At 38.6% G+C, this 25,483-nt stretch overlaps 1 protein-coding gene across 3 annotated transcripts in view; it reads left to right on the forward strand.

The window, feature by feature from the left end:
• Positions 1 to 4,241: 4,241 nt before the first annotated feature.
• The window catches only part of NT5C3A (5'-nucleotidase, cytosolic IIIA), a 41,921-nt gene continuing 20,679 nt past the window's right edge, over positions 4,242 to 25,483 (forward strand). For all 3 annotated transcript variants that reach the window (XM_003360166.4, XM_085005913.1, XM_003360167.3), the window contains exon 1: positions 4,242 to 4,479. Coding sequence is in view for 1 of the 3 variants with exons in the window: in XM_003360167.3 (XP_003360215.1) it covers positions 4,342 to 4,479 (138 nt within the window). In the remaining 2 variants the exon portion in view is untranslated. The remainder of the gene's footprint in view (positions 4,480 to 25,483) is intronic.

Raw genomic sequence — 25,483 nt, forward strand, 5'->3', positions numbered from 1 at the left:
TCTCCTTCACCACTACCTCCCCCAGAAAGAATGAAGACTTGGTGGCACAAGGTCCATTTGGAGACATAGCCAAGGACAGAAATCAACAGGCTAACCAAAACGTAAGTGATCCTTCGTACACAGTCTGTGTCAGCCAGTTCAAAAAAGTCTCAAGGAGAGAAAATAGAAAGGGGAGCTCTGCCCCACATCTGAAGACGTCTTCTTGTGCCCTCAGGCAGGCAGAAGAGAAAACCTCCTGGGTCAAGCACTGGGGAAAGAGTTTTTTCTTCTTTAGTCAGTGCTACTGAATGATATATATAAAATCAAAATGCTTAGACATGGCTTCTGTTTGAATTTAAATAACTTCAAGGAAGAACTAATTGTATCAAGTAAAAATAGTTATACTGTGACAGTGGCCTTGAAAACATTCATCAGTGATACAATTCTGTCAAGTTGTTAGAATGAAGATGAAAATGTCTCCAGTAAGCAAAACTAACTTTCCAACATTGTCTGCAAATGAATGTTCAATATTAAACACCAATTTCTCATAGGCTTTCAAACATCAAATTGTAGATCTACTTCTATTGACAAAATAACATTGAGAAATGTGAATTCCTTCTTGCTCCTCCTGTTCTATCATTTCTCTTTAGTCCCCTCTTCCTCCATTTGTTAACTCCTTAAAGTTCCTTTGAAAGATCACCTCCCCCATCACAATTTAGCTTCTTGCTATTATGAGCATAGTGCCTGGACCAGGAGCATCAGCAACACCCAAGAGCTTATCAGAAATGTGGAATCTTGACCTCACCCCAAGCAATATCCCCAGGTGGTTCATATTCAACTTAAAGTTTGAGAAGCACTGGATGAACTGATACTTGATTGCCTAAGTGGATGTTTCCTTATAGCAGGACTTCCCTCTTCCTTTCCCTAGGTTCTCTGCCAATTTACCCTCCAGGGTATGAAAAGACCATTACTTTCTAATCAAAGAGATTTAATAGCTAAAAGCTCACCAGAATTACTTGGTTCTTTCCTTTGCATGACAAGAAAGTAAAGCCTAGGAGTTCCCGTCGTGGCTCAGTGGTTAACGAATCCGACAAGGAACCATGAGGTGGCGGGTTCAATCCCTCACCTTGCTCAGTGGGTTAAGGATCTGGCATTGCCGTGAGCTGTGGTGTAGGTTGCAGACAAGGCTTGGATCCCGTGTTGTTGTGGCTATGGTGTAGGCTCCAATTAGACCCCTAGCCTGGGAATCTCCATATGCCGTGGGAGCGGCCCCAGAAAAGGCAAAAGCCAAAAAAAAAAAAAAAAAAAAAAGAAAGCAAAGCCTAGAGATGTTACATGACTCTTCTAAGTCAGAGCTAATGGCAGAAACTTGCTTCTGCATACTTTCTTCCTACTCTTTAGTTTAGCTGTCACCATCCCACAATTTCATATCAAAAGAAATGAGAGAGTAGGTGTAAGCGGTGTATTTGCAGTTTTGCTTTGCATTATTTTAATTTTTAACGGAAGTATTAGTAAACCTACATCCAACAAATGGCTCTTCCTCACAAGAACACTATTTACTTCAAACAAAGGATACGCTAATTATCAAAGCAAGACGTAAGGTCATGCATAGCAAAATTTATAAATTTACATCAAATTCTTGCATATTTTTCTATGGTTCCTGCTATCCCATGTGCCATCATGTATCACTATGGACAATAATTTCATGGAAAAAAAGAGATTTACATACTTAAAAAACAATAGAGAAATCAAATATGTGGGCTGATAGTTAATAGCTACCATGTGTTTCCCAGTCTGCCAAAGGCATTCATGCACCCAGTGGTTAATCCAGACTTGTTTTCTTACCTGGTGCTTGCTCAGGTGAGCCCTATCCAACCTTTCTAAGAATTATCTCTCCACAAATTTCCCTTGAAGAAAAACCCCTGCCAGGATCCCAGGGCTGCAACAACTAGAACAAGAGCTGAGGGTACAGAGAAAAGCAATCCTCACTTCTTCCTCTGGTTCTCCTGCTCCAACTTGTCCCATATCCTGAGCAAAGAGAGAGCCTCCCCAGGTAGCACCACCAGCTCCACAGAGTTGGAGGGATTCCCCTGAGTAGCTCCCCTGCATCCCCTCTCTCTCTCACCCCCGCAGAAAGGCAGGAGAAACTGCGTCAATCCCTTGAAAGAGACCGGGCCAGTGAGAACAAGTCCTGCTACTCATAAAGGGGAAATGATGGAAGAGGCAATGATTGATTGGGATGTAACGGGAAAAGGACAAACACCTCCTTGCTCCATCTTTATTCTGTTGTCATAGCAATTTTTTTTAACGTGAGTTGTATAAAACACATAAAATTTACCAATGTATCTATTTTAAAAGGTAAAGTACAGTAGTGTTAAGGATAGGCATATAAGGGAGTTCCCGCTGTGACTCATCAGGTTAAGAACCTGACTAGTATCCATGAGGATGCGGGTTTGATCCCTGGTGCCACTCAGTGGGTTAAAGGATCCAGGGTTACTGTGATCAGTGGTGTAGGTGGCAGACATGGCTCAAATTCAGCATTGATGTGGCTGTGGCATAGGCTGAAAGCTGCAGCTCTAATTCTACCTTTAGCCTTGGAACTTCCATATGATGCATATGTGGCCCTTAAAATATATATATACATATATATATATATACACATATATATAGACACATAGTTCTGTAACAGACCTCTAGAACTTTTTCATCTTACAAAACTGAAACAACATTCGCTGAAGACTCCCCCATTTCCTCTTCCTCAGAACCCTCCACCACCACTCTTTCTGTTTCTGAGTTCAACTACCTCATATAAATGGAATAATGCAGCATTTGTCTTTTTAATGAATGTCTTATTTATCTTAGCATGATGTCCTCAAGAATCATCTGTATTGTCAAATTCTGCAGAACTCCCCTGTTTTAAAGGCTAAATAGTATTCATTTGATGTAGGTATCACATTTACCACATTTTCTTTGTGCATTTATCTGTCAATGAGCATTTAGGTTGTCTCCATGGCTTGGCTATTACGTATAGCGCTGTAGTGAACATGGGAGAGCTTAAATTTGAGTACCTGCTTTTAACTTCTTCTGAATACTGGATCATATAATTGTTTTTAATTTTTTTGAGGAACCTCCGCGCTTTTTCCACAGTGGCTACACCAATTTACATTTCCACCTACAGTGCACAAGGGTTTCAATTCTCTACATCCTCAGCAGCACTTTTTTTTTTTTTTTTTTTTGCCACATCTGCGCTATGTGGACATTGTTTCACCAGAGGTCAAACCTGCACCAGCAGTGACATAGTCAGATCCTTAACATGCACCACCAGGGAACTTCTCACCAACACTTTTAACTTTACATTTTTTTTTTGACAATGATCATCTTAACTTGTATGAACTGATATCTTGATGTGGTTTTGATTTGCATCTTCCTAATGATTAGTGATCCTAACGGTTAGTGATATTGAGTATCTTTTCATAAGCTTCTTTTTTGGCCGCACCTTCAGCACATGGAGGTTTCTGGGCCAGGGGTTGAATCTGAGCCAGAGCTGCCAGCCTACACCACAGCCACAGCAACATAAGATCTGAGCTACACCTGTGACCTACATCGCATCTTGCCGCTAGGCCAGATCCTTCACCCGCTCAGTGAGGCCAGGGATCTACCTGTATCCTCATGGATACCAGTTGGGTTCTTAACCCGCTGAGCCACAAGGGGAACTACATCTATTGTCTATTTTTTAATGGAGATGTTTTTTGTTGTTGTGTTCTTCACGTACAGGAGTCTTTAATATAATTTGGGTGTTAACTCCTTATCAAATACACGGTTTGCAATTTTTTTTTCTCACATTCTATAGGTCGCCTTTCTACTGTTTTATCCTTTACTGCACCCTGCAGTTTGTCGTAGCACTTTAAAGCCAAGCTACTGCGCAAATCAGACTGCTGAGCCGCCATGCCTTCTGGGGGTTGTAGTCCTGAGGTCTCAGGAGGGCGGAGGATTTTTTTACCGGTGTACCTTGTTTGCAATCAGATTTCTATCGGGCAGGGCTGGAATGAACCACTGCCTGGCCCTCATTAGCAGAGAGAGAATTAATACAATTCCCCTTTTCTGTCCTTGCACAATTCTTCAACCGCTTGTCTCTGAGAAGACAAGCTTCCCTCCTCGGCCTCCCACGCAGACCAGGCTCCCTAGCCCCCTTGGGTTCCCCGGCTCAGGCGTCTGTGGGCGGGGCTTTCCATTGGGGCGGGGATTTCCTGGGGGGCGGGGCCAGGCCGGGGGTCCAGGCTTCTCCGCCAGCCTGCGGCTCTGAGGCCTGCAGCCGTCCAGCGACCTCTTCTCTTGCAGCGGGAGGCACAGGAGGACCCGTCCATGGACCGAGCGGCCGTGGCGAGGGTGGGCGCGGTAGCGAGCGCCAGCGTGTGCGCCCTGGTGGCAGGGGTGGTGCTGGCCCAGTACATATTCACCTTGAGGAGGAAGACGGGCCGGAAGACCAAGATCATCGAGATGGTGAGTATCGAGGCTCCTCGCCGGAGCGCTTGGGGGGCCGCGGTGGTCTGTTCCGGCCTCGCCTTCCCGCGGCGGCCGCTGCTGGAATTTGAGGGGCCTTCAGGGGACCCTTTCGCCCCGCGTGCGGCGACCCTGCGGTGACCTGGTCTGGACCCTCAGCGGCGGCACGAGGCTTCCCGTGGGCTTTGTTTCGTCTCCATTTGAAACAAAAAGGCAGCTAATGTGTGAAACGGGCTACCTCCCGAGGCGCCCCTCGTGTTTTTCTAGAAATAAGCGGAACTTTCTGGGCAGGTTTCTCCCTCCTTCCTCCGTCCTGCGCAGACCGTTGCTGCAGCCCAGTTACGACTGAGTTGTTTTTGCACCGTGGCGAGGATGAGTTCCATTATGAAAGGATGTAACTCCTCAGTGGGTGATTAGAGGAATGCTGGTTGGAGTTCAGAATAGTTTTCTATTTGAATGTTATTCCTTCGTGTCCCAAACTGCCGGAAAGTATTTGTGTTCATTTTTTTACCACCACCCCCAAACCTTTTACATAACGTTTTTGAAATTTATTTCTAGTATTAGAGTGTTTGGGAGTTCCCTTGTGGTTCAGCGATTTAAGGGCCTGACATTGTCAGTGCAGCGGACCGGTGGCTGCTAAGGCTGGGGTTCCCTGGCCGGGGAACTTACACATGCCTAAAAAAAAAAGTGTTTGAAGAACCCCGTTTGAGGTACTGTATTATAATGCTCCAACAGTGGGGATGTTTTTATTTCTGCAGGGTTTTTTGTTTGTCTTTTTCGGGCTGCACCGGAGGCATGTGGAAATTGTCAGGCTGGGGGTCAAATCGGAGGAACTGTGGCAGTGGGCCTACTTACTCCTCAACCATAGCAACCGCACCTGCCACCTTAGCCCTCTGAGCAGTGGTGTCAGGGTCCTAACCCACATCCTCACAGATACTCGTCGGGTTCTTAACCCACTGAGCCACAACAGGAACTCCCATTTTTGTGTTTTAATTAGGTCCCATCAAGACAATTTCCTCAGTGAGTTGCATTCTGATATATTTACTGGAGTGAATAGTCCCATGTTTACGCCTGATAATGTAGTGCATGCGGGGACTTCTGGGGTTAACAATTTTTGACAGATTTAAATAATATCACTTCAGGTTTGTATACTTAAAATACTTAGCTTCAGTCATATGTCCTCATTGATCAAAGAAACTATTTGTTGTTTGCTATTGGCCTTAGGTTGAAAACAGGAATATTTTCCCATAAATAAAAGTAAAAAAAAGTTAACTCTTGCATGTCTCATATGCCAATAATATTCCTAAGTTTTGTTTATTGCTGGAATTAAATTAGTCTTGAGTTAGTATTACACAGTCTTTGCTCCATCTTTATGCTCATAGCGGCAAACATCAAAAATTTCATTTTGGCGTTCCCATCATGGCTCAGCAGTTAACAAACCCGACAAGGATCCATGAGGTTGCAGGTTTGATCCTGGCTGCCTCGTGGGTTAAGGATCTGGTGTTGCTGTGAGCTGTGGTGTAGGTCGCAGACATGGCTTGGATCCCTTGCAGCTACAGCTCTGATTACACCCCTAGCCTGGAAACCTCCATATGCCGTGGGTGTGGCCCTAAAATAGCAAAAAAAAAAAAAAAAAAAATTTCATTTTGTTTATTTTGCTCCAAAATTTCATTTTGTTTTATGTTGCCATCCTGCATAGAAAACTTGAGTGGCTTCCTTTTGCTCCAGACCAAAAAATGTGTAATACGTATGTGGGAAAAGAAACCTAACTGCTATACCTTCCTGTATGTACTTAGACTGTGAATTGGTCTATCATGGCTCCTCTAAACCAAGTAGAGATAAAAATAAGTTCCTTTACACAATCCACAGTGAAGCCATCGTAAGAACATTTTGCCATCTTTGTGAAAAATAATGAAGGCCCATTATTTGTCATTCAGAAGTCAATCTTTATATATACATAATATGTTACATTAATTCAGGCATGGAAGCAAATAGTATTGTGGTTACAGCATGATATTTAGATGTGTATTTGGAAGAAATCGACAGGGAATGTGGACAGAGAGGCCAAATTGTAAATGAATCTTGTAAAGCCATTTTAAGAATTTGCCCATTATTTTGTAGGCAATGGGGGGCCATGAAAGATTTTTAAACAGGATAGTTGTGTGTTTAAAACTGTATTTTATAAAGATCACTTAGACAAGATAGGGTGAAAGAGAAGAGTCTGGAAAGAAGGAAATAATTTAAGAGGATATTGGTGGTTTTCCTTGTGAAAGATGTTTAGGGCCTAGAATAGGAAATGAGATGGCAGAGGATACCTGTTTCAGAGATAAAATCAACAGGAGTTAGTGGTAGTACAGATACTAGGCTCATAGGACCCTAGCTTTGAATCTAGACTTTCTCATTTATCAAGCTCCATGATCTTTAAATCATATAGCTAAGTAGGATGGCAAGTTATTTAACCTCTCCGAGTCTGTTTTTTCATCTAATAGTTGAAAGATAATAATAATAGTGCCTGCTTCATGGGGTAGTTGTAAAGATTACATGAAATAAGACAGTGGACATAATTGCTGTCATTTGAGAGTTTACCATTATTTATGATGATTAAGTGAAAAGATTAATCACAGGGTGAGGTACAAGGTAAACAGTGATACAGGCTACATAATTAGCCAAGATAGAAATGAGGAAAGGGAGAGGAGGCAGGGACAATGTGGAACAGTAAGTTCACTTTGTCCTGTTAAATTTGAGGTGATTGGGGAATAGCCATTAGAAATGTCCATAAATTAGTTAAAATAAATAAAGTGCTTAGAAAAGCATTTGGTTATTTTTGGCCCATATACTGGTGCATAGTAACGTAGTATATACATTACCTGTTATAATTAGCCACAGCAACTTCTCAAACTGCTGGTTTTGAGAAGAAAAACTGAGACTAGAAACAGTATTTTCTCACATGTCTAGCCTCTTGGCAGTAATAATGGAAATGGTTATAATTTCTCATCCATAACTTTGCAGCAAGATGAAAAAAAAGAAAACTTGAGAATGCTGACATATAATGAGTGTTCAGTAAGAAAAATAGAGATCTTAGAGTGTGGTACCAGGACACCTTTCTATAAGAAGGGGCAGAGTCAGCAGTGTGAGTTGGCACAGATCACAAATTAGACTGAATCCCTGTGGGCTGGACAGCCACTAGAAAAACTGAAGTGAAGAAAACCAGAAAGTGGTTGTTGAGTACAAAAATGCTTGTGCCTTCAGTGTATGTTTTGTTTTGTTTTTGAATGGTTGGCACATGACCATGTTGGTAGGCAGAATGCAATGAAAAAACAAGTACTTAAAGAAGAAAGAAGAGTTCCTGTGTGGCTCAGTGGAGAAGAATCTGATTACTACCATGAGGTTCAATCCCTGGCTTTGCTCAGTGGGTTAAGGATCAGGCATTGCTGTGAGCTGTGGTGTAGGTCGCAGATGAGGCTCCAATACCAATTGCTGTGGCTGTGGCATAGGCTGGCAGCTGCAGCTCTGATTCACCATTGTCTGGAAACTCTTCCATATGCCGAGATTGTGGCCCTTAAAAAAAAGAAAGAAAGAAAGAAGAGAGGAGGAGAGGAAATAATCCATCAATTTAAGTTCCCGGGGAGATAGGAAGGCAGGGGATGGAGAATACAGGTGGACAGATGCCTTTTTTAAAGGAATAAGGCCCATCCCTCTCTTAGAGTGTACATACAGTATTCCCTTGCTATCCCTGGGAAATTGGTTCCAAGGCTCCTTGTAAACCAGACTTCAAGGATGCTCAAGTCCCTCTGATAAAATGGTGTAGTATATACTTATAACCTATGCACAACCTCCCATATACTTTAAATCATCTCTAGATTACTTCTGATACCAAATACATGGTAAATGCTATGTAAGTAGTTGTAAATACAATGTAAGTACTATGTAAATTGTTGCCAGTAAGCAGCAAATTCAAGTTTTGCTTTTTGGAACTTTATGGAATTTTTTTTTCCCCCACATATTTTCAACTCTTGGTTGGTTGAATTGTGGACATGGAACCCACAGACATGGATGGTCAACTGTACTAATTGATTTATAGGTGCTTATTCCTGCATATTTTAATTTACATTATATCTTATTATTTTCAGCCTTCCACTAACTGCCTCTGCTTACTTCATTCTTCTGTCCAGTTAACTTAATTTCTCCTACCAAATGGTACCTCTTTCCAATTTTTGCATATCAACCGTTTGCATCTTTTCCCTACAAGGACGTATTCTAGTTTTACTTTTTACCAACAGATTATTTTTCTCCAATAGAAAATTTAAAAAAAGATGAGGTGGTTTAATCTTCATTTTTTCTCATATCGTTTATTGAATTCTCCCAAAGTAATTGGAAGAAGAGTATCAAAAAGTACAAACTTAACAGTTATAAAGAAGTACTAGGGTTGGAGTTCCCTTCATGGCTCAGTGGTTAAGGAATCCGACTAGGAACCATGAGGTTGCGGGTTCGATCCCTGGCCTTGCTCAGTGGGCTAAGGATCTGGCGTTGCTGTGAGCTGTGGTGTAGGTTGCAGACATGGCTTGGATCCCCCAGTTGTAGGCCAGTGGCTACAGCTCTAATTGGACCCCTAGCCTGGGAACCTCCATATGCCACAGGAGTGGCCCAAGAAATGGCAAAAAGACAAAAAAAAAAGAAAGATTTACAACATGATGACTGTAGCTGACACTGCTGTAGGATATATAGGAAGATTGTTAGATTAAATTCTCAAGTTCTCATCACAAAAGGAAACATTTTTCTTTCTTTGCTTTCTTATTGTATCTGTGTGAGATGATGAATGCTAAGATTATTGCGGTAATCATTTCCTAATATCTGTATGTCCAACCATTATGCTGTATACCTTAAATGAATACAGTGACATGACAGTTACATCTCTATAAAACTGGGGCGGTGGTGGGGAGAGTTCTCCCAAATAGAAGTCCTAGCTATGAACTGGAGATTGGCACTCACATCTGCCTCTACACAAATTAAATCATGAGCCACTGCAGCTGCCCACCCTCAACACCCCCTGAAAGAGCTCAGGGTGGAGATCAGGAGTGAGGCACTCTGTGCTCTGGGAAAACTAGCAGGACAAGTCTTCAGATAGTTAGATATATTCAGGAGAAGATTTTATGAGCCCAGTTCTTGCATCTTCTTATCTAGAAAAGCTACACCTTCTTGGTGACATCTGCTTCTCATGACTAGCAATAACCTTCACGAGACTAGCAGCAAACTTCTGTAAAATGCATGTTTGGTTGCATGCACCTCCCCCTCAATTTCATATGTACTGACTTCCCCCCTTAGCTCACTGGAGCTGTATCTCAGAGCTACCTGAAATGCTGCCTCCTGGGTTACAGTCATCTTTTTGCCCTAAATAAAACTTAACTCTCAGTTTTTAAGTTGTGCATATTTTTTAAGTTGGCATAATTAAATGAAATGTATAGTCTTAATACTACTCCCTAAAGAGCAACAAGGAGGGTGAAAATTATTTGGATATCAGGAATAGGGGAAATGAAACTGTCACGTGAAGCTCCCAATGAGTTAAAATTGTCATTTCTAATTTAACACATCTCAAGTATTTATGGCTTCCTTGTGAACATCAGCAATTATTCCTTAAATAGCTGGTGCTGTTTCTGAAACTCTAGTGTGTTTCCTTCCTGGAGATAAACTTCTAACAAGACTTCTTCCTTCTATCCTAAGATAATATCACATATTTTCTGGATACTATTCTAAGTGGAAAGCCCACTACTGAGTCTATATTTAGATATATTCAGAAAAGGGAGAGGGGAAAACTAGGATTTAAAGGACCACTTCAGTGGATCAACATACCACATGGACTTTTAAAATATCTCTGTAACTCAACTTTTATCTGATTTACATCAATACAGAAATGTATGACCTTTCATCACCTGTTTTGAATTCTTGATTTGTTCTGTGAAGCATATTCCCTGATCTGTGGCATTTCCTGATATCTCATAATTTAGCAATGTATATACTTTCTTGGGGTTTTTTTGTTTTGTCTTTTCTAGGGCCACACCTGAAGCATATGGAGGTTCCCAGGCTAGGGGTCTACTCGGAGCTGTAGCTGCCGGCCTACACCACAGCCACAGCCATGCCAGATCTGAGCTATGTATGCGACTTACACCACAGCTCACGGCAACACCGTATCCTTAACCCACTGAGCAAGATCAGGGATCGAACCCACCACCTCATGGTTCCTAGTTGGATTCGTTAACCACTGTGCCACGATGGGACCTCCTATATACTTTATTGTATTGTTTACTGTTATGTATGTTCTTGAAGGGTCTGTCGGTCTGGATTGGTGCATAGTTCTTTGTCATTTTCTTTTATTCATTGTACTTGACTAGGCGAAACAGAGACTCCAAATCAGTGGCTTTACTAAATAGTACAGATTTTATTTTTTTAGTGTAATAGGAAGTCCAAAAAATAGGCTGTAGCTGGTATTAACATGGAACATGAAGAGGTCTTTGAAATTTCCTTGGCTTTTTTCATGGTCACAAGGTGGCCATTGTAGTTCTGGCCAACATGTCCATCTTCCAGACAACAGAAAGAAGGAAGCAGGGAGCAGAATACTTATTCAATAAGCAGAACTTTCTCCTTTACATGTCATTGGTCATATGGTCACCATAATTATAAACGAAGCTGAGAGGGGAAAAAAACTTTTTTGGTTGAACAACTGGTCATCCTCTAACAAAATTGAGATTCTTTTAGAAAGAAAGAAGAGGGAGATACCACGCTCTACTGTATTACCTGCTCTTTAGTGCTTGCTCCTTTACATTTATCATTTACCATTCAGTAAATATTGATTCAGTATTTGACCAAATGAACTCATGTGCATAATATAATATTACTGGTGGTCAGTTGGCTGGTAGGAAAATAGCATTCCAGCTGTTCCAAGTACTTGGTAATACAGCAGTAGATAATATAAACTCAGAATAGATTTGGTCTTCTGTCCACTCTAAGAGTAAAGATTTATTCATTCACACCTGAAATATCTAGATCTTAAATATTTCCTGAGACATGGCCCTGCCTTCATACTATGAGATTTAGAAGCTAATCTCCCAAATCATGTATCAAAAACTAGCTTAAAAACTAAAGTCCTAACAGTACTTCTAAAATGAATGAATATAGGAGTTCCCGTCGTGGCGCAGTGGTTAACGAATCTGACTAGGAACCATGAGGTTGCTGGTTCGGTCCCTGCCCCTGCTCAGTGGGTTAACTGAGTTAATCCGGCATTGCCGTGAGCTGTGGTGTAGGTTGCAGATGCGGCTCGGATCCCGCGTTGCTGTGGCTCTGGCGTAGGCCAGTGGCTACAGCTCCGATTCGACCCCTAGCCTGGGAACCTCCGCGGGAGCGGCCCAAAGAAATAGCAAAAAGATAAAAAAATAAAATGAATGAATATAAATGTGTAAGAGAGATCAGCGGAAGGCTTTGTGGAGTTCAAAGGAATAGGAGATTACGCTGGGTAATGTTTGGTGGATGTGGTGGTATCTGAGGGGTATCCAGCTGGAATAAAATACACTGTAAATTGAGGACAATACATTAAACTCTTAACATTGGCAAAGAATATAGCCAGGGCATCTTGAATCTCTAACTTTGCAAGTATGAAAATACTTGTAACCAGTCCTATTATGATTTTGTCTTTTCAAAGCACATTTTGTCATGTTTCCTGTGTTATCCTCACCCAGCAAGTTAACCACATTTTCAACTTCAGTGAAAACTTGATCTCTTATCCAGCAAGCCATTTTTATGTTAGCTAGAATAGGTCCTGAAAAAGTTTTAGCTTTTTTTGCTTATATCTTTTGTTGCAAATTCATTTATATAACAGACGAAGCCACTCTTGAACCAGATACTAATATTTTTAATTTATCCAAGAATTTTCTTTTCTGGCTAAAAGCCATCATCATATCCTTGGATTCTTTTACTTTCTTCATTTTAGCAAGCCTCCCTCCCCCAGGTGATTCTGAGACTTACGAAAGTTTAAGAACCATTGAAGTAAATAATCCAAATTCTTGCCCCCAGCAAAATTACTAATTTTACAAGTCACAAAACTTCCAGGTTAATTGTCCACAAGTAGTGAAATTCGTGGCTGCCAGAAATTACTGTGTGAAATGAGAAAGCAGAGTGATAAGGCTATAGAAAAAAAAAAAGTGCTTTCATTTACTTTGGAGGTGGTATACATTGGTTAAATAAATAATAGTACATGGTTAAATTATGGTGCATTTGTATAGTAAAATATTGTGCAGCTTGAAAAAAAGTAAATCTATAAGATGACATTTTTTAAAGCTCAAAAGATAGTAACTACAGAAAAAAGCAAGTTGTAGGGCAGTTATGGTTCCAAAAGAGATACACATGTATATGCTTGTTATTGGAAATTCTTGAAAAACTATACTGTTTATAGTTGTTGCAGGTGGTGGTCGAACTAGGGAAGATGAGACTGGAGAGGAAGGCTGCGACTTTTTCATCCTTTAATGTTTCAAACTGAAGTAACATGAACATTTATTTTATATATATATATATTTTAACACTTGTTAATTAAAAGCAGTAACATTTTTTAAGTGTGTTGAGACCACATTGTAGAGGCATCTTTATTATCAGTAGTAAACTGTTTGTAATTAATTTGCTAAAGAGCCTTTGCATTTTTCTTTTTTTTTTTTCTTTTTTCGTGGGGAGGAGCATACCCACAGCCTGTGGAAATTCTGAACCACCGCAGTGACAATGCCAGGTCCTTAATCCACTGATCCTCAAGGGAACTCCAGAGTTTTTCCTTTTTTAATAAATAAGATCTAGAATACATTTTAGTATGAATAATCTGGTAGCTGAAGTTTACTAAATTAGCATTACTAGAATCAGGAGGAGAGGAGTGTAGGGGAGGCAAATATAGTTTTCCCTCCACCTTTCTAAAATGCCCCACTGGGGATCCCATAACCAGACTAACAAGAGAAAAATGAATAGAAGTTCATTAACGTGTACACATGGGCAATACTGGGGAACGGTAAGTAACTCCTGGATGGCTTAGAATTATACCATCTACAGCTAAAGACCTAAAGAAGGGTGTGGGAAGGCCTCTTAAGGGGTGTGGAGGAAGAAAAGTATGGTAAACTTGACCAAGGGTTGATAACAGATGAAAGTGCATTCTCCATTGATATGTTTCTTGTGCTTTAATCATGCTTCTCCTCCGGGTACAAAGAGAGACAAAGAGAGAAGATTTGCTTTATAAATGTAAATTTCCCTTACAAAAGGGTAGTTTCTACTTTGTTTTCAGAGCTTCTTCTGTTTCTGCTATTTCTCTGAAATAATCAGTTCAAAATAATCCTTATGTCAGAGAGGTATATGTTGGGTTGGCAAATCTGCCTTCCTGGAGGAGCAGGAAGGCAGGAATTAAAATAATCCTGGAATAAAGAGAATGACTATGCTCTCTAGACTTCTATGAGAGCAGTAGAAAGAGGAAGACAGAAAATTGATGGATTGCAGAGGTGAAATCTATAGGATTTGAAAGGGGGCAGAATTTGTAACTCCAAAATATACCTCTTTGGCATAAGGATTTTTAGGCTGATTTAAAAAACAAAACAAAACAAAAAAAACCAGCTGACAGGAGAAAAACTAAAAAGCAAGCAGAAGTTACACTTTGATAAGAGCAACTTACATTTATAAGCAAAATCTCCATTTTTACGGGCATCTTCCTTTCTGTACCAGGAAGAGTGTGATGACTGAATCTTAGAAACTCTTTTTTAAAGGTTTTAACTTCACATAAAAACTACACCCCTGTTTACTGAGCTTTGCCTGAAAACCTGGCTTTCCCCTGCCCAACGTCTTTTGTCTTTAGCTAGAGACAGCATTTTAGGTGATGGCTTGAGCCATTTTGGGAGCTAACTCAGTTTTCCTGGGTATCTCCCATGTATACAGGAAGTATACTGTACATGTTATTAAACTTGTTTTTCTCCTGTTGATCTTTTATTCCTGGCAGGTCTCAGCCAGGGACCTAGAAGGGTAGAGGGAAAATTATTTTCCTTTCCCCACAGATTTTATGATTTTTCAAAATGTCTTGGATTATCTCTCATTTTTCATAGCAGTTTTAAATGTTTCAAGCAGTTTGAATGTTCCCTATAATTTGTTAAATCATTTCCATATATTTCTCTTATACTTGCTTTTAAAATAATTCAGGCATGGCATTATATATTGAATTAAGAAGCATACAGGAAATCTGAAATTATATTTTAATCTTTATTCTCCTTTAAGTTAGAGGTTGTATATTATATCTTCATATAATAACTTATTTGAAATTTAATGTAACGAACCTTACCCGATAGGTTTCCTCCCTTAAAGAAAAGCATCAGGGAAATTATTCCCTGTTCTGTTTTGTATCAGCAGGTGGCAGACTTCTCCCTCTGCTGTGGCCCAGGGCTACATTTTTAAATTAACTTGTCAATGCACTTGGATGTTTACTCTCTGTGGTTTAAGCCTGAAAGGGAGCATAATATGGCACCCAAAAAGGCCATTTCAGCATGTGGATTATTTGGAGCTGAAGACAATCAAGACTCAGTGGATTCAAGAACAGCTTTTTACCTCCTTAAATGCCTAAAAATTTAGAAAGGAGACCTGAAAGAGAGCTATTACCAGAGATTACATTTTCATCTTATAGACTTACCTGCATGGAAGGACAAATGTTTGTTTACCAAGTGTTTGGTAAATGTTTGTTTGTTCTTCCTCTCCTGCTTTGAATTGCCTTCCTTCCCTTGAAGTCCCAGGCTCCTACCTCTTTCTCCTTAGCTCAATATGGTATAAAAGCCTCTATTGCCTGGCTCTCTTTGGGTCTCCTATCTTTGTGCTTGCTCTCATAGGTACGATTTTTTTTTTTTCTGTTAATCTGTTTTGTTTGTTTGTTTTAGTACAGGGCATGCCTCAGGAAAGAACCTGGAAGAGTAGAGGAGAAATTATTTTTCCTCTCCTAAAAACCATTATTAACCTAGAAATTTAAACCAAGTGTGACGTTTTTCTGCCAATACAGATGTAAATGCCATTTGTCTATTTTTTTCAAAATATGTTCTTCATTTCACTTGCTAATAGATTACAAAGTTGTTTTGCAGTTGTTGGAGGGTTGCTTAATGTGTTTGGCAAGTTCCTGCTTGTAAGTAGGTGGAAGTAGTCATAGGTTTAAGACGATGTGGGTTCCTGCAAGATCCTTCCTGCCTCTGTTGTATCTTCTCTGAAGCCTAGTCACGGCACACCCCTCCCGTTTACCTTACCTCAGATGTCCCACTTGGAGTGTGGGTCCAGAGTACTATCATCAAAAAAATCATATTACAGAGTCTTCCCCTGTGAACTGTTTGTCGGTTTATCTTGATTTCTCTGTCACACCGAGGGAATGAGGGAATGAGACAGTGGATCGATTTTGATAGAGATGAGAAAAGTTTGAGAACTTAACCTTACCTTTATAGCATAGTGAAATGTTACAAAAAAGAAACCTCCAGAAGTTCCCCTAAGATAAGAGAGAACTACACCAGCATTAGAACTAGAAAATAATTAGAAACTGATTGACTTTGGGGTGAGTTTGACCCTACCCTGTTTGTTATCTTGTAACTAGGGAAAAGGAACTAAAATTTGAGAGTGTTTACTTATATCCAAATATACCCGTGTGTTTTACCTAATTTAATCCTTAAAACACAGTACAGCTGGTAATTATCATAATTTTCAGTTAATTTGCTTAGGAACTATAGCTAGTAAGTAGCAGAGCCAGCATTTGGTCTAACTCTTTGAAGCTTTTGAGTAAAGCATGCTTCTAGGTGAAAATGAGAATTACTTCTTTAGTAAGATGTTACCGTATTGTTCATCTTTAAAATTTTTATCTTTCTAAGCTAATTAAATACTTATTCTATTTGTCCTAGGTACACAACCGTTTCCTGTATATGATTTTGTCACATGTTCCTACTTTTGGCAGGAGAGGGAAATCTAATTATTGATCAATTATCATTGTTCTGTTATTCTCTGTATATTATAAGTATTGTGGTTTACCTACTTAAGATACATATATATTTCTTTCTTTTCTTTTAAATGGCCTCACGAGGCATTTGGAAGTTCCTGGGCCAGGGATTGAATCTGAACTGCAGCTGAGACCTACACTGCAGCTGCAGCAACTCTGAATCCCTTAATCCACTGTGCAGGGCTGGGGATTGAATCTGTGCTGCCTGAGTGACCCAAGCTGCTACAGTTGGATTCTCAACCCACTGCACCACAGCAGGAACTCCCATATTTTCTTTCTTTAACAAGTTATATAATCTGTGATCTGAGCAGTTTTCAACCTTGTGAGGGAATGAGGTCATGTATAGATGTTTGAGAGTTTAGTAGTTGGTAAATCGTTGGTTCAAATCTCAGTACTGCCTCATTGTAAGGGTTTAGCCTGGACACATTTCATTTTTATAAACCTTGGTTTCTAGTTCTCTAGAATGAGAAGATTCACCCAAAAACTCTCTTGCCACCTTGTTTCCTTCAGTATGTTCAGTAGAGTATGTTTAGTCTTTGTATTTTTCATTTCACTTATTTTAAAGAATTACACTTTGGGAGAATTCCAGCTGTATATTATTCTAATATCTACCTGGGTGTTACTAAGATTTTAAAAAGAGGTTAGATACATTCAGTGCCAAACTATTTTTGCCAGATGCTAGTTATTCAATAAATATTAATTCTTTTTTTTCTTCCTTCTGTAAATAAAGCTGTTCTTTTCCCAACTTTCTTTTAGACATGTCATTCTCATATAGTAGGTTCATATTAAGTAGTGCATTTAAAAATTCTCTCTAAACAATATTCCATTTGGAGCTCTCAGCTTTGGAGATAAAAACTGAATGGCTAGCTTTATCATACATCTTTCTTAACTTTAAAAAGATTGGGAATAAGGGGTGTCCAGCATTATGCCAAATTTGGAGCAAGAGTTTTTAACCTGAGCACCTACACTCTAGAAAACAGAAACTAATCCCAACGTGCCTGCTGTCATAATTGTAGTTGGTTCAGCTGACCTAGGTAGCACACTTGGAGGCTTGGCACATACATTACATCATTTTCAGTTATTGAGGTTTTTTGTGGGTTTTTTTTTTTTACTTTTTTTTTGTCTTTTCTAGGGCCGCACCCAAGGCATATGGAGGTTCCCAGGCTATAGGTCTAAGCAGAGATGTAGCCGCCGGCCTGTGTCACAACAACTTGGGATCCGAGCTGAGTCTCTGACCTACACCACAGCTCATGGCAACGCCCGATCCTTAACCCACTGAGCAAGGTCAGGGCCACAACCTCATGTTCATAGTCGAGTTTGTTAACCACTGAGCCACGTCAGGAACTCCCTTCAGTTCTTGAGATTTAATTTCACTAAAATTGTATGAGAAACATGAATTATTATAAAGGATAAAGCTTACGTTTGAGTCTCCTCTAGAATACTTAAAGTACAGATCATGTTATTCATTACTGAGTTTGAAAAGTTAACTCGTGGGGTCTACACATGTGGATTTCCAATCTTTTGATTCAGCTTTAGGGACGTTTTGATGATAAAGGACTCATGAAACCTGAATTAAGATCCAGTTTTTTATAAGGATTCTTCCATTTTTAATTACCTATTTTAGACTTAATTTTCCTTTTGATTCTTTCCCTTTTTATTCTTGATATAGTATATGCTGATATAAAATTAGTAAATCTAGATAAGCAAAAAGAAGTAATCTGCAATTTTCACCACCTAAAAAAACTCCGTATTTTAGTAAATGTACTCCTTTCTCTTTGTATACATATAACTATTGTGTCATTTTTTGCAAAATGAGATCATACTGTATAACAGATTATCACTTATTAATTTATTCCTTAACAATAAACTTATTCTAATGACTGTAATATTTCTTTTCTTAAATCATATATGGATATCATTAATTATTTAGCAGCTTCTTTCTTGTTGAAGACATTTAGATTGCTTCTCATTTCCCATTATGATAAATAATGAGTCAGTGAACATTCTTGTAGCATCTGTGCATGTCTATGTTTGATTGTTTAAATGAAAATATTGGGTCAGAGCCTTCCGAATGTGTTGCCACATTACCCTCTGGAAAGATTGTACCAGTTTATATTTCCACCAACAGTATATTCAAATAGCTTGGCTCTGTGTTTTCCAGGGACTAGGTATCATTTTTTTCCTCATCTTTGCCAAATGATAATAGGTGTTTTTAAAAAAGTATTTCTTTTACTTTTGAAGTTGAACTTTTAAAATAACTAGCCATTTATTTTCTTCTTTTCTCTCTGAGTTCTTTTTGTTTTTTTTTTTTTATTTGCAAGGGTTTTTATAAAATGATATTAACCATGAGAGTATGTTAGAAATATATTTTTACACGTTTTTTGTTTCATTCCATTTTTGAGCAGTGTAAATGTGAACCTCCTTTTCAGACCTTTAAATGGCTTCTTTAAGCCAACGTAGTAATTCTTTAGAATAGTTTTACTGACCTTAATTTGCACATGACTCTTCATTTACACATCATGACTCATTCTGTAGCCAGAATAGGAGAATATAGCATATTATTTAAATAGCTTGTATAACTTACTCCCTAATTTATCCTCCCAGCCATAGAATGAGAAAATGTAGTACAGAAAAAAATAACAGTGTTACGATTTTCCTCTATAGATGATTTTCCTTTTACCTTCATAAACGTCACTTAATATGTGCCATGTACATTTCTTCTAAAGATGTAGTAGCATTATATACACTTTCATTTTCTTTTATTTTGGAACATGTAACTTTTAAGAAATAGTCTTTGTTTTCTTCTAAGTACAAGATATCCTTTATATAGTACTTTGGTTTATTTTACTATATTGATTTTTTTTTTTTTTTTCCTTTTTTGGACGCACCCACGGCATATGGAAGTTCCTGAGCCAGGGATCGAATCTGAGCTGCGTTTGTGACCTGTGCCACAGCTGTGGCAATGCCAGATCCTTAACCCACTGTGCCAGGCAAGGAATTAACCAGCAATGCCACAGAGACAAGCTGGATCATTAACCCACTGCACTACAGTGGGAACTCTGAAAGGGTTATAGTTTGTGTTTTCTTCTGTTTATATATTTTTAAAATTCAAGTTATCAACCACTAATCCACCATATAATTTCAAATAATTCTTTGCTACAAATTATTAGTTTATGAACTTGAGTCTCTTTCATAATAATTTTCTTCATTATTTTCTTAGCTTATTATTATTATTATTAATTATTATTATTTTTTTTTGTCTTTTTGCCTTTTCTAGGGCCGCTCCCATGGCATATGGAGGTTCCCAAGCTAGGGGTCTAATCGGAGCTGTAGCTGCCGGCCTGTGCCAGAGCCACAGCAACGCGGGATCCAAGCCGCATCCACAACCTACACCACAGCTCACGGCAACACTGGATGCTTAACCCACTGAGCGAGGCCAGGGGTTGAACCCTCAACCCCATGGTTCCTAGTCGGATTCGTTAACCACTGAGCCATGACAGGAACTCATTATTTTTTAAATGAGTTCATTTGGCACAGCAAAAGGAAGGGATAGTAAGTTGTCTCTGAACATCTAAAAATATACTGGATAGAAATACACTGATAATAAAAGCTTTAATACCATAACTCTTTTTTCTTTTTTTACCATTTTTAATATAACCCATGCCAAAACAGCAATCCTAAACAATACTGTTACTTTTCAACGTACAGAATACCAACTGTGTGATATGGAAGGAGTTAAAAATTAAACCAGGAGTTCCCGTCGTGGCGCAGTGGTTAACGAATCCGACTAGGAACCATGAGGTTGAGGGTTCAGTCCCTGCCCTTGCTCAGTGGGTTAACGATCCAGTGTTGCCGTGAGCTGTGATGTAGGTTGCAGACATGGCTTGGATCCAGTGTTGCTGTGGCTCTGGTGTAGGCTGGCAGCTATAGCTCTGATTCGACCCCTAGCCTGGGAACCTCCATATGCCGCAGGTGCGGCCCAATAAATAGCAAAAAGACAAAAAAAAAAAAAAAAAAATTAAAACAAAAGTTTTTCTTGTTGCATTTTAGGCACAGAAATGCAGACCTAATAAAATAGAAACAATTTCAGGGGTGAGCATCTTGAAATATTAGAACATGATGCATTTAAGAGGAGAGTTAGGAAAGACTTCCTTCATTTATGGTATTGTCTTACATCTGATTTTCTTGAACTTGACCTACCTATTGCAACATAAATGTCATTTCCTCTAAAGGAGTTTATAGAATTTATTACTTTTTAAGTAAGAAAGTAAAGAGATATAGATTGTGTTCTTGAACTTCATTTGAATTTCTGAAAATTAAGTTACTCAGTCCTAGATTCTTGCATAGCGTTTTTAAGAAATGCATTGCAATTAGAACCATAGGTGTTCCTCTTTGTAGATGTGTGTGTAAATTCATAATTGCAGCAATCAACTCTGCAACAGTCATCTAATAGGTTAAATATTTAGAATGATTTTAAATGAGAAAAAGCTTCTGAGAAAATCTTTACTTGACATTCATCTACCCAAAATAGAATAATGTATTACTTTCATCTCTGTTTTTGCTCCTTAAACATTTTAAACCATATTCATGATAAACATATCACCTTGAGCTTTATTTTGAACTATCACAGTGTTGAAGTTGTCTTTTTCAGAGTTTTGAGGGAAGTCAAATGCCTAGGCAGATGTTTTGCATATAAATAGAAAGAACTACATGAAAAAAGTCTTTCTATTTACACCATGTAGTAATTAGCAAGAATAAGTTTTGCAAGAGTCCTTATGAAGAGTATTACAACTCACCTCCTACTGAATTGTCTTCCTTATGGCTCTATTGTTTGGTCTGGAATAACTTCCTAGTCAAGTTCAGATTGAAGTTTAAAAATTCATTCCATAGAGGAATGATAATTAGATTCTGGTAAACTGTGAGTTAATAGTTAAGTCATAGATTGTATTATTGAGAAATAACTACTTACCACAGGTTTTATGTGGGATTATGAAATGATTTCTTTCATATACCTATTAATTAATGTAATACCTTTATTCCCTTTACTCTCTGCCCAAAGATTAAAGGCAAAACCAATCGATTAATAAGTTATTAAGATTTAAATTGATAGATTTTTGGTGGGCTTTTTCATTTTTTTCATTATTTCAAAATTTCGAGAAACTTTTTTGATGGTAAAATTCATCTTTAGCCTTTCAAGTTAATTGAATAATTGACAGTGTCTGAATGTTTTAACAAGTTACTCAGAAATACAGATGGATATCCTTTTCTCCTTTGATAAAGACAGCCAGTTTCAGAGTTGTAAGGGGAGAAAAATCTGCCATATATTTGAGCCCTGTACAGTAAGTTCTTTGCTCTTTGTCCTATCGATTTCAGGTTTAGAGTTTGTTTTAGGAACGGTATGAGTAATTTCTGTTTCTATGACAGAATAAAGAAACTCTGAGGCAACAAGGTCCAGTCATTGTGTCCTGAGATTGAAAGTCCACTGTGCTGCTGAAGAGTCTGCCTTTAGGATTTCTCTTATTCCTGGGATCTTTTATATCTCCATTCAAAAAAAAAAAGATCCTAGAGCTATTTGAAACAAAACTCATTTTCTTTCATTCCGTACTTTGCATGCGCTTTGCTTGTGTCCTTATTCCCTTTCTGTGGCACGGTTTCAAAACATTGTTCTCATTCACACACATCTTTAGCCCTCTCATGTTAAGTGTTACGTTTATATTATTGCCTAGAAACAATGCCGGTGCCGATATAATAAGAAAAAAAGTCTTCCAGCTCATATATGTAAGTCACATAAGTAACACATGATTTCTCTCAGATCTTGGATGCCTTGTCTATAATGAAGGGGGAAGTATTAAGATTTACAGATTAAATTACACAGACATACTTCATTATAAAATGCACTGTGCACTGCATTTTGTACAAATTGAAGCTTTGTGGCAACTCTTTGTTGAGCAAGTCTATGAGCACCATTTTCCAACAGCATTTGCTCACTTCATGTCTCTGTGTCACATTTTGGTAATTCTCACAATATTTCAAGCTTTTTCATCATTACTGTATTTTTAATTCTGTGAATTTTATTACAGTTATATTTGTACAACCTAACTTTGGAACATTTCTATCCCAAACCCTCAGTCTATCTCCACCCCTCCAATGTGTCCCCTTTGGTAACCATAAATTTTTCAAAGTCTGTGAGTTTGTTTCTCTTCTGCAAATAAATTCATTTGTATCCTTTTCTTCAGTTCCATATGTAAGTGATAGCACATGATGTTTGTCCCTCACGGTCTAACTTCTCATAGTATGATCATTTCTAGATCCATCCATGTTGCTGCAGATTCTTCCATTCTTTCATTTTTATTTATGACTGAGTAATATTCCAGGGTATATATGTACCACCTCTTTTTATCTATTCTACTTTTGGTGGACGTTTAGATTGCTTCCATGTCTTGGCTCTTGCATATAGTGCTGCAATGAACATTGGGGTACATGTATCTTTTTAAGTCATGTTTTTTTCCAGATAGATGCCCAGGAGTGGGATTGCTGGATCATATGGTAATTCTAGTTTTAGTTTTTTGAGGAGTCTCCATACTGTTTTCTATAGTGGTTGCACCAATATACATTCCCACCAACAATGTAAAAGGGTTCCCTTTTCTCCACACCCTCTCCAGCATTCATTGTTTATAGACTTTTTGATGAAGATGGAGTATGTGAAGTGCTTAAAAGTATCTGGCACACAGTAAACATACAATGCATTTTAGCTATTTATAATAATCATTTTTGAGAGCTATAGAATTTTTATGTGTATACCACAATTTATTCACTTTTCCTGTATTAATAAACGTTTAGATATTGGGCATTTAAGTTGTTTACAGTTCCCCAGTATTATAAAACAACTCTGGGAGTTCCCGTCGTGGCGCGGTGGTTAACGAATCTGACTAGGAACCATGAGGTTGCGGGTTCGGTCCCTGCCCTTGCTCAGTGGGTTAACGATCCGGCATTGCCGTGAGCTGTGGTGTAGGTTACAGACGCGGCTCGGATCCCGAGTTGCTGTCGCTCTGGCGTAGGCCGGGGGCTATGGCTCCGATTCGACCCCTACCCTGGGAACCTCCATATGCCGCAGGGGCGGCCCAAGAAATAGCAAAAAAAAATAAAAAAATAAAATAAAATAAAAAAAATAAAACAATTCTGTGGGGTTGCTCTTTTGGCTCAGCAGGTTAAGAACCTAACATGGTGTCCATGAGGATGCGGGTTTGATCCCTAGCCTTGCTAAGTGTGTTAAGTACCTGGTGCTGCTGCAAGCTGTGGCATAGGTCAGATGTGGCTTGCATCCTGCCTTTCTGTGGCTGTGGTGAGGCCGGCAACTGCAGCTCTGATTGACCCCATAGCCTGGGAACTTCCATATGCCACAGGTGAGGCTGTGAATACAAACAACTCTGCAGCATACATCCCTGCAACTAAATCTTTGTGTACTGCCTTATTTTCTTAGGGTGAAGTCCTTGGGACATAAGAGTGGTGTGTCAAAGGGAATGTATATTTCTAAAAAGCTCTTAATAGTATTTCCAAATACCCCTCCAGAAAGGTTATAGAACTCTCTAGCATTATTTGTTGTTTTTGTTGAACACGATTCATCTAAAGTCATCTTTCAAAGAGATATCCTTAAAATTCTTATCATTGCTAAGCATATTGATATACTACAGGACAGTTAAGTCGTCATATTCATACTTGATAGAGAAGTGTTTTCAAAATGGGTCACCTAGTTGTCCTTGAGCCTCCATTACTAGAATGTAAAAGATCTTCCTCTAAGAGGAATGTTGGTTGTGAATCTTCTCATCTTATTAAAATAAAATAGCAATGCCAAATTTTTAGCATTTGATAGATACCAAGTTTGGATAATGTATTAGTGGCCTTTTTTAAAAAGTTTAAAAAAATTTTTGTGTTGTTTTTAATAGAGAATGCTACTTCACAAAGTTTGATTTCTGAAATTTTGTGTGGGTTCAGTTTCTCTTAAGCCTAGAAGAGAGAAGAGTGTTATAAATAATATTTATTTACATAAATGTAGCATGACCATGTTCCTGATGATAAAGCTTCCTGGAGCCTGTAGCATAACTTATCAGGCCCTGGCACATGGTATTAGCATATTTAATCCTACTATTTAGGTTAAAAACGAGACTGATTTCTCTTTAAAGGTTAAAAATATTTTTCTTCACGACAGTTTGACTGCTTTTATTTGCAGCAGAAAGAGAAATTTTTTCAACTTTTTAACCATAAGAATTTCATTGTGTTCAGATTTTTTTTTTAGCAGATCTATGCATGGTCTTGTTGAAATTTACAGTTTAGGAAAATATTACAAAAAAAAAAAAAAAACACATAAAAAATCACTCTGAATCCCACTGCCTTGCAGTAAAGACTGTTAACCTCCTACTGACCACACTTTTATGCTTCGTATCATTTTTCATGTCTTAAATGGGCTAACCTTTGAAAAATGGTAAAATATACATAACAAAATTTTCCATTTTCTATTTTAAGTGTATAGTTTGGTGTCATTAAGAAAATTGACATTATTGTGACACTGCCACCACCATCCAGCTCCAGAACTCTTATTATCTTCCAAACTGAAACTCTGTACCTGTTAAGCAATAGCTCTTCGCTCCCACCCCCACCCCACCCCTCCCCGCTGCAACTGGCAGCCACCACCTAATCTTTTTCACTTTGTATTGAAATATAACATTCATAGAGAAAAGTATGCATATTACAAATACGCTGACAACCAAGAAACATGATGAGGAAGGGAGTGTTTCCAAGTGTTAATATCGAGGTTCCTTTTTTTCTTCCCAGAGCAAGTTGGCAGTGCTCTAACAGTACAGATTTACCTTAACTGCCACATTATTTCTATTTGATCATGTTCTATTGACAGACTGGTAACTAGCTCAGAGCCAGCAAGCCTGTAACTCAGAGCATAATAAAGCACTGTGTAGTAATTCGTCACAAGAC

This window comes from Sus scrofa, chromosome 18 (assembly GCF_054392235.1).
Source record: "Sus scrofa isolate SSC_HxYL_T2T_F1_AM1 chromosome 18, Sscrofa_HxYL_maternal_Yorkshire_Landrace_v2.0, whole genome shotgun sequence".
In the NCBI taxonomy this organism is placed as follows: Eukaryota; Metazoa; Chordata; class Mammalia; order Artiodactyla; family Suidae; genus Sus; species Sus scrofa.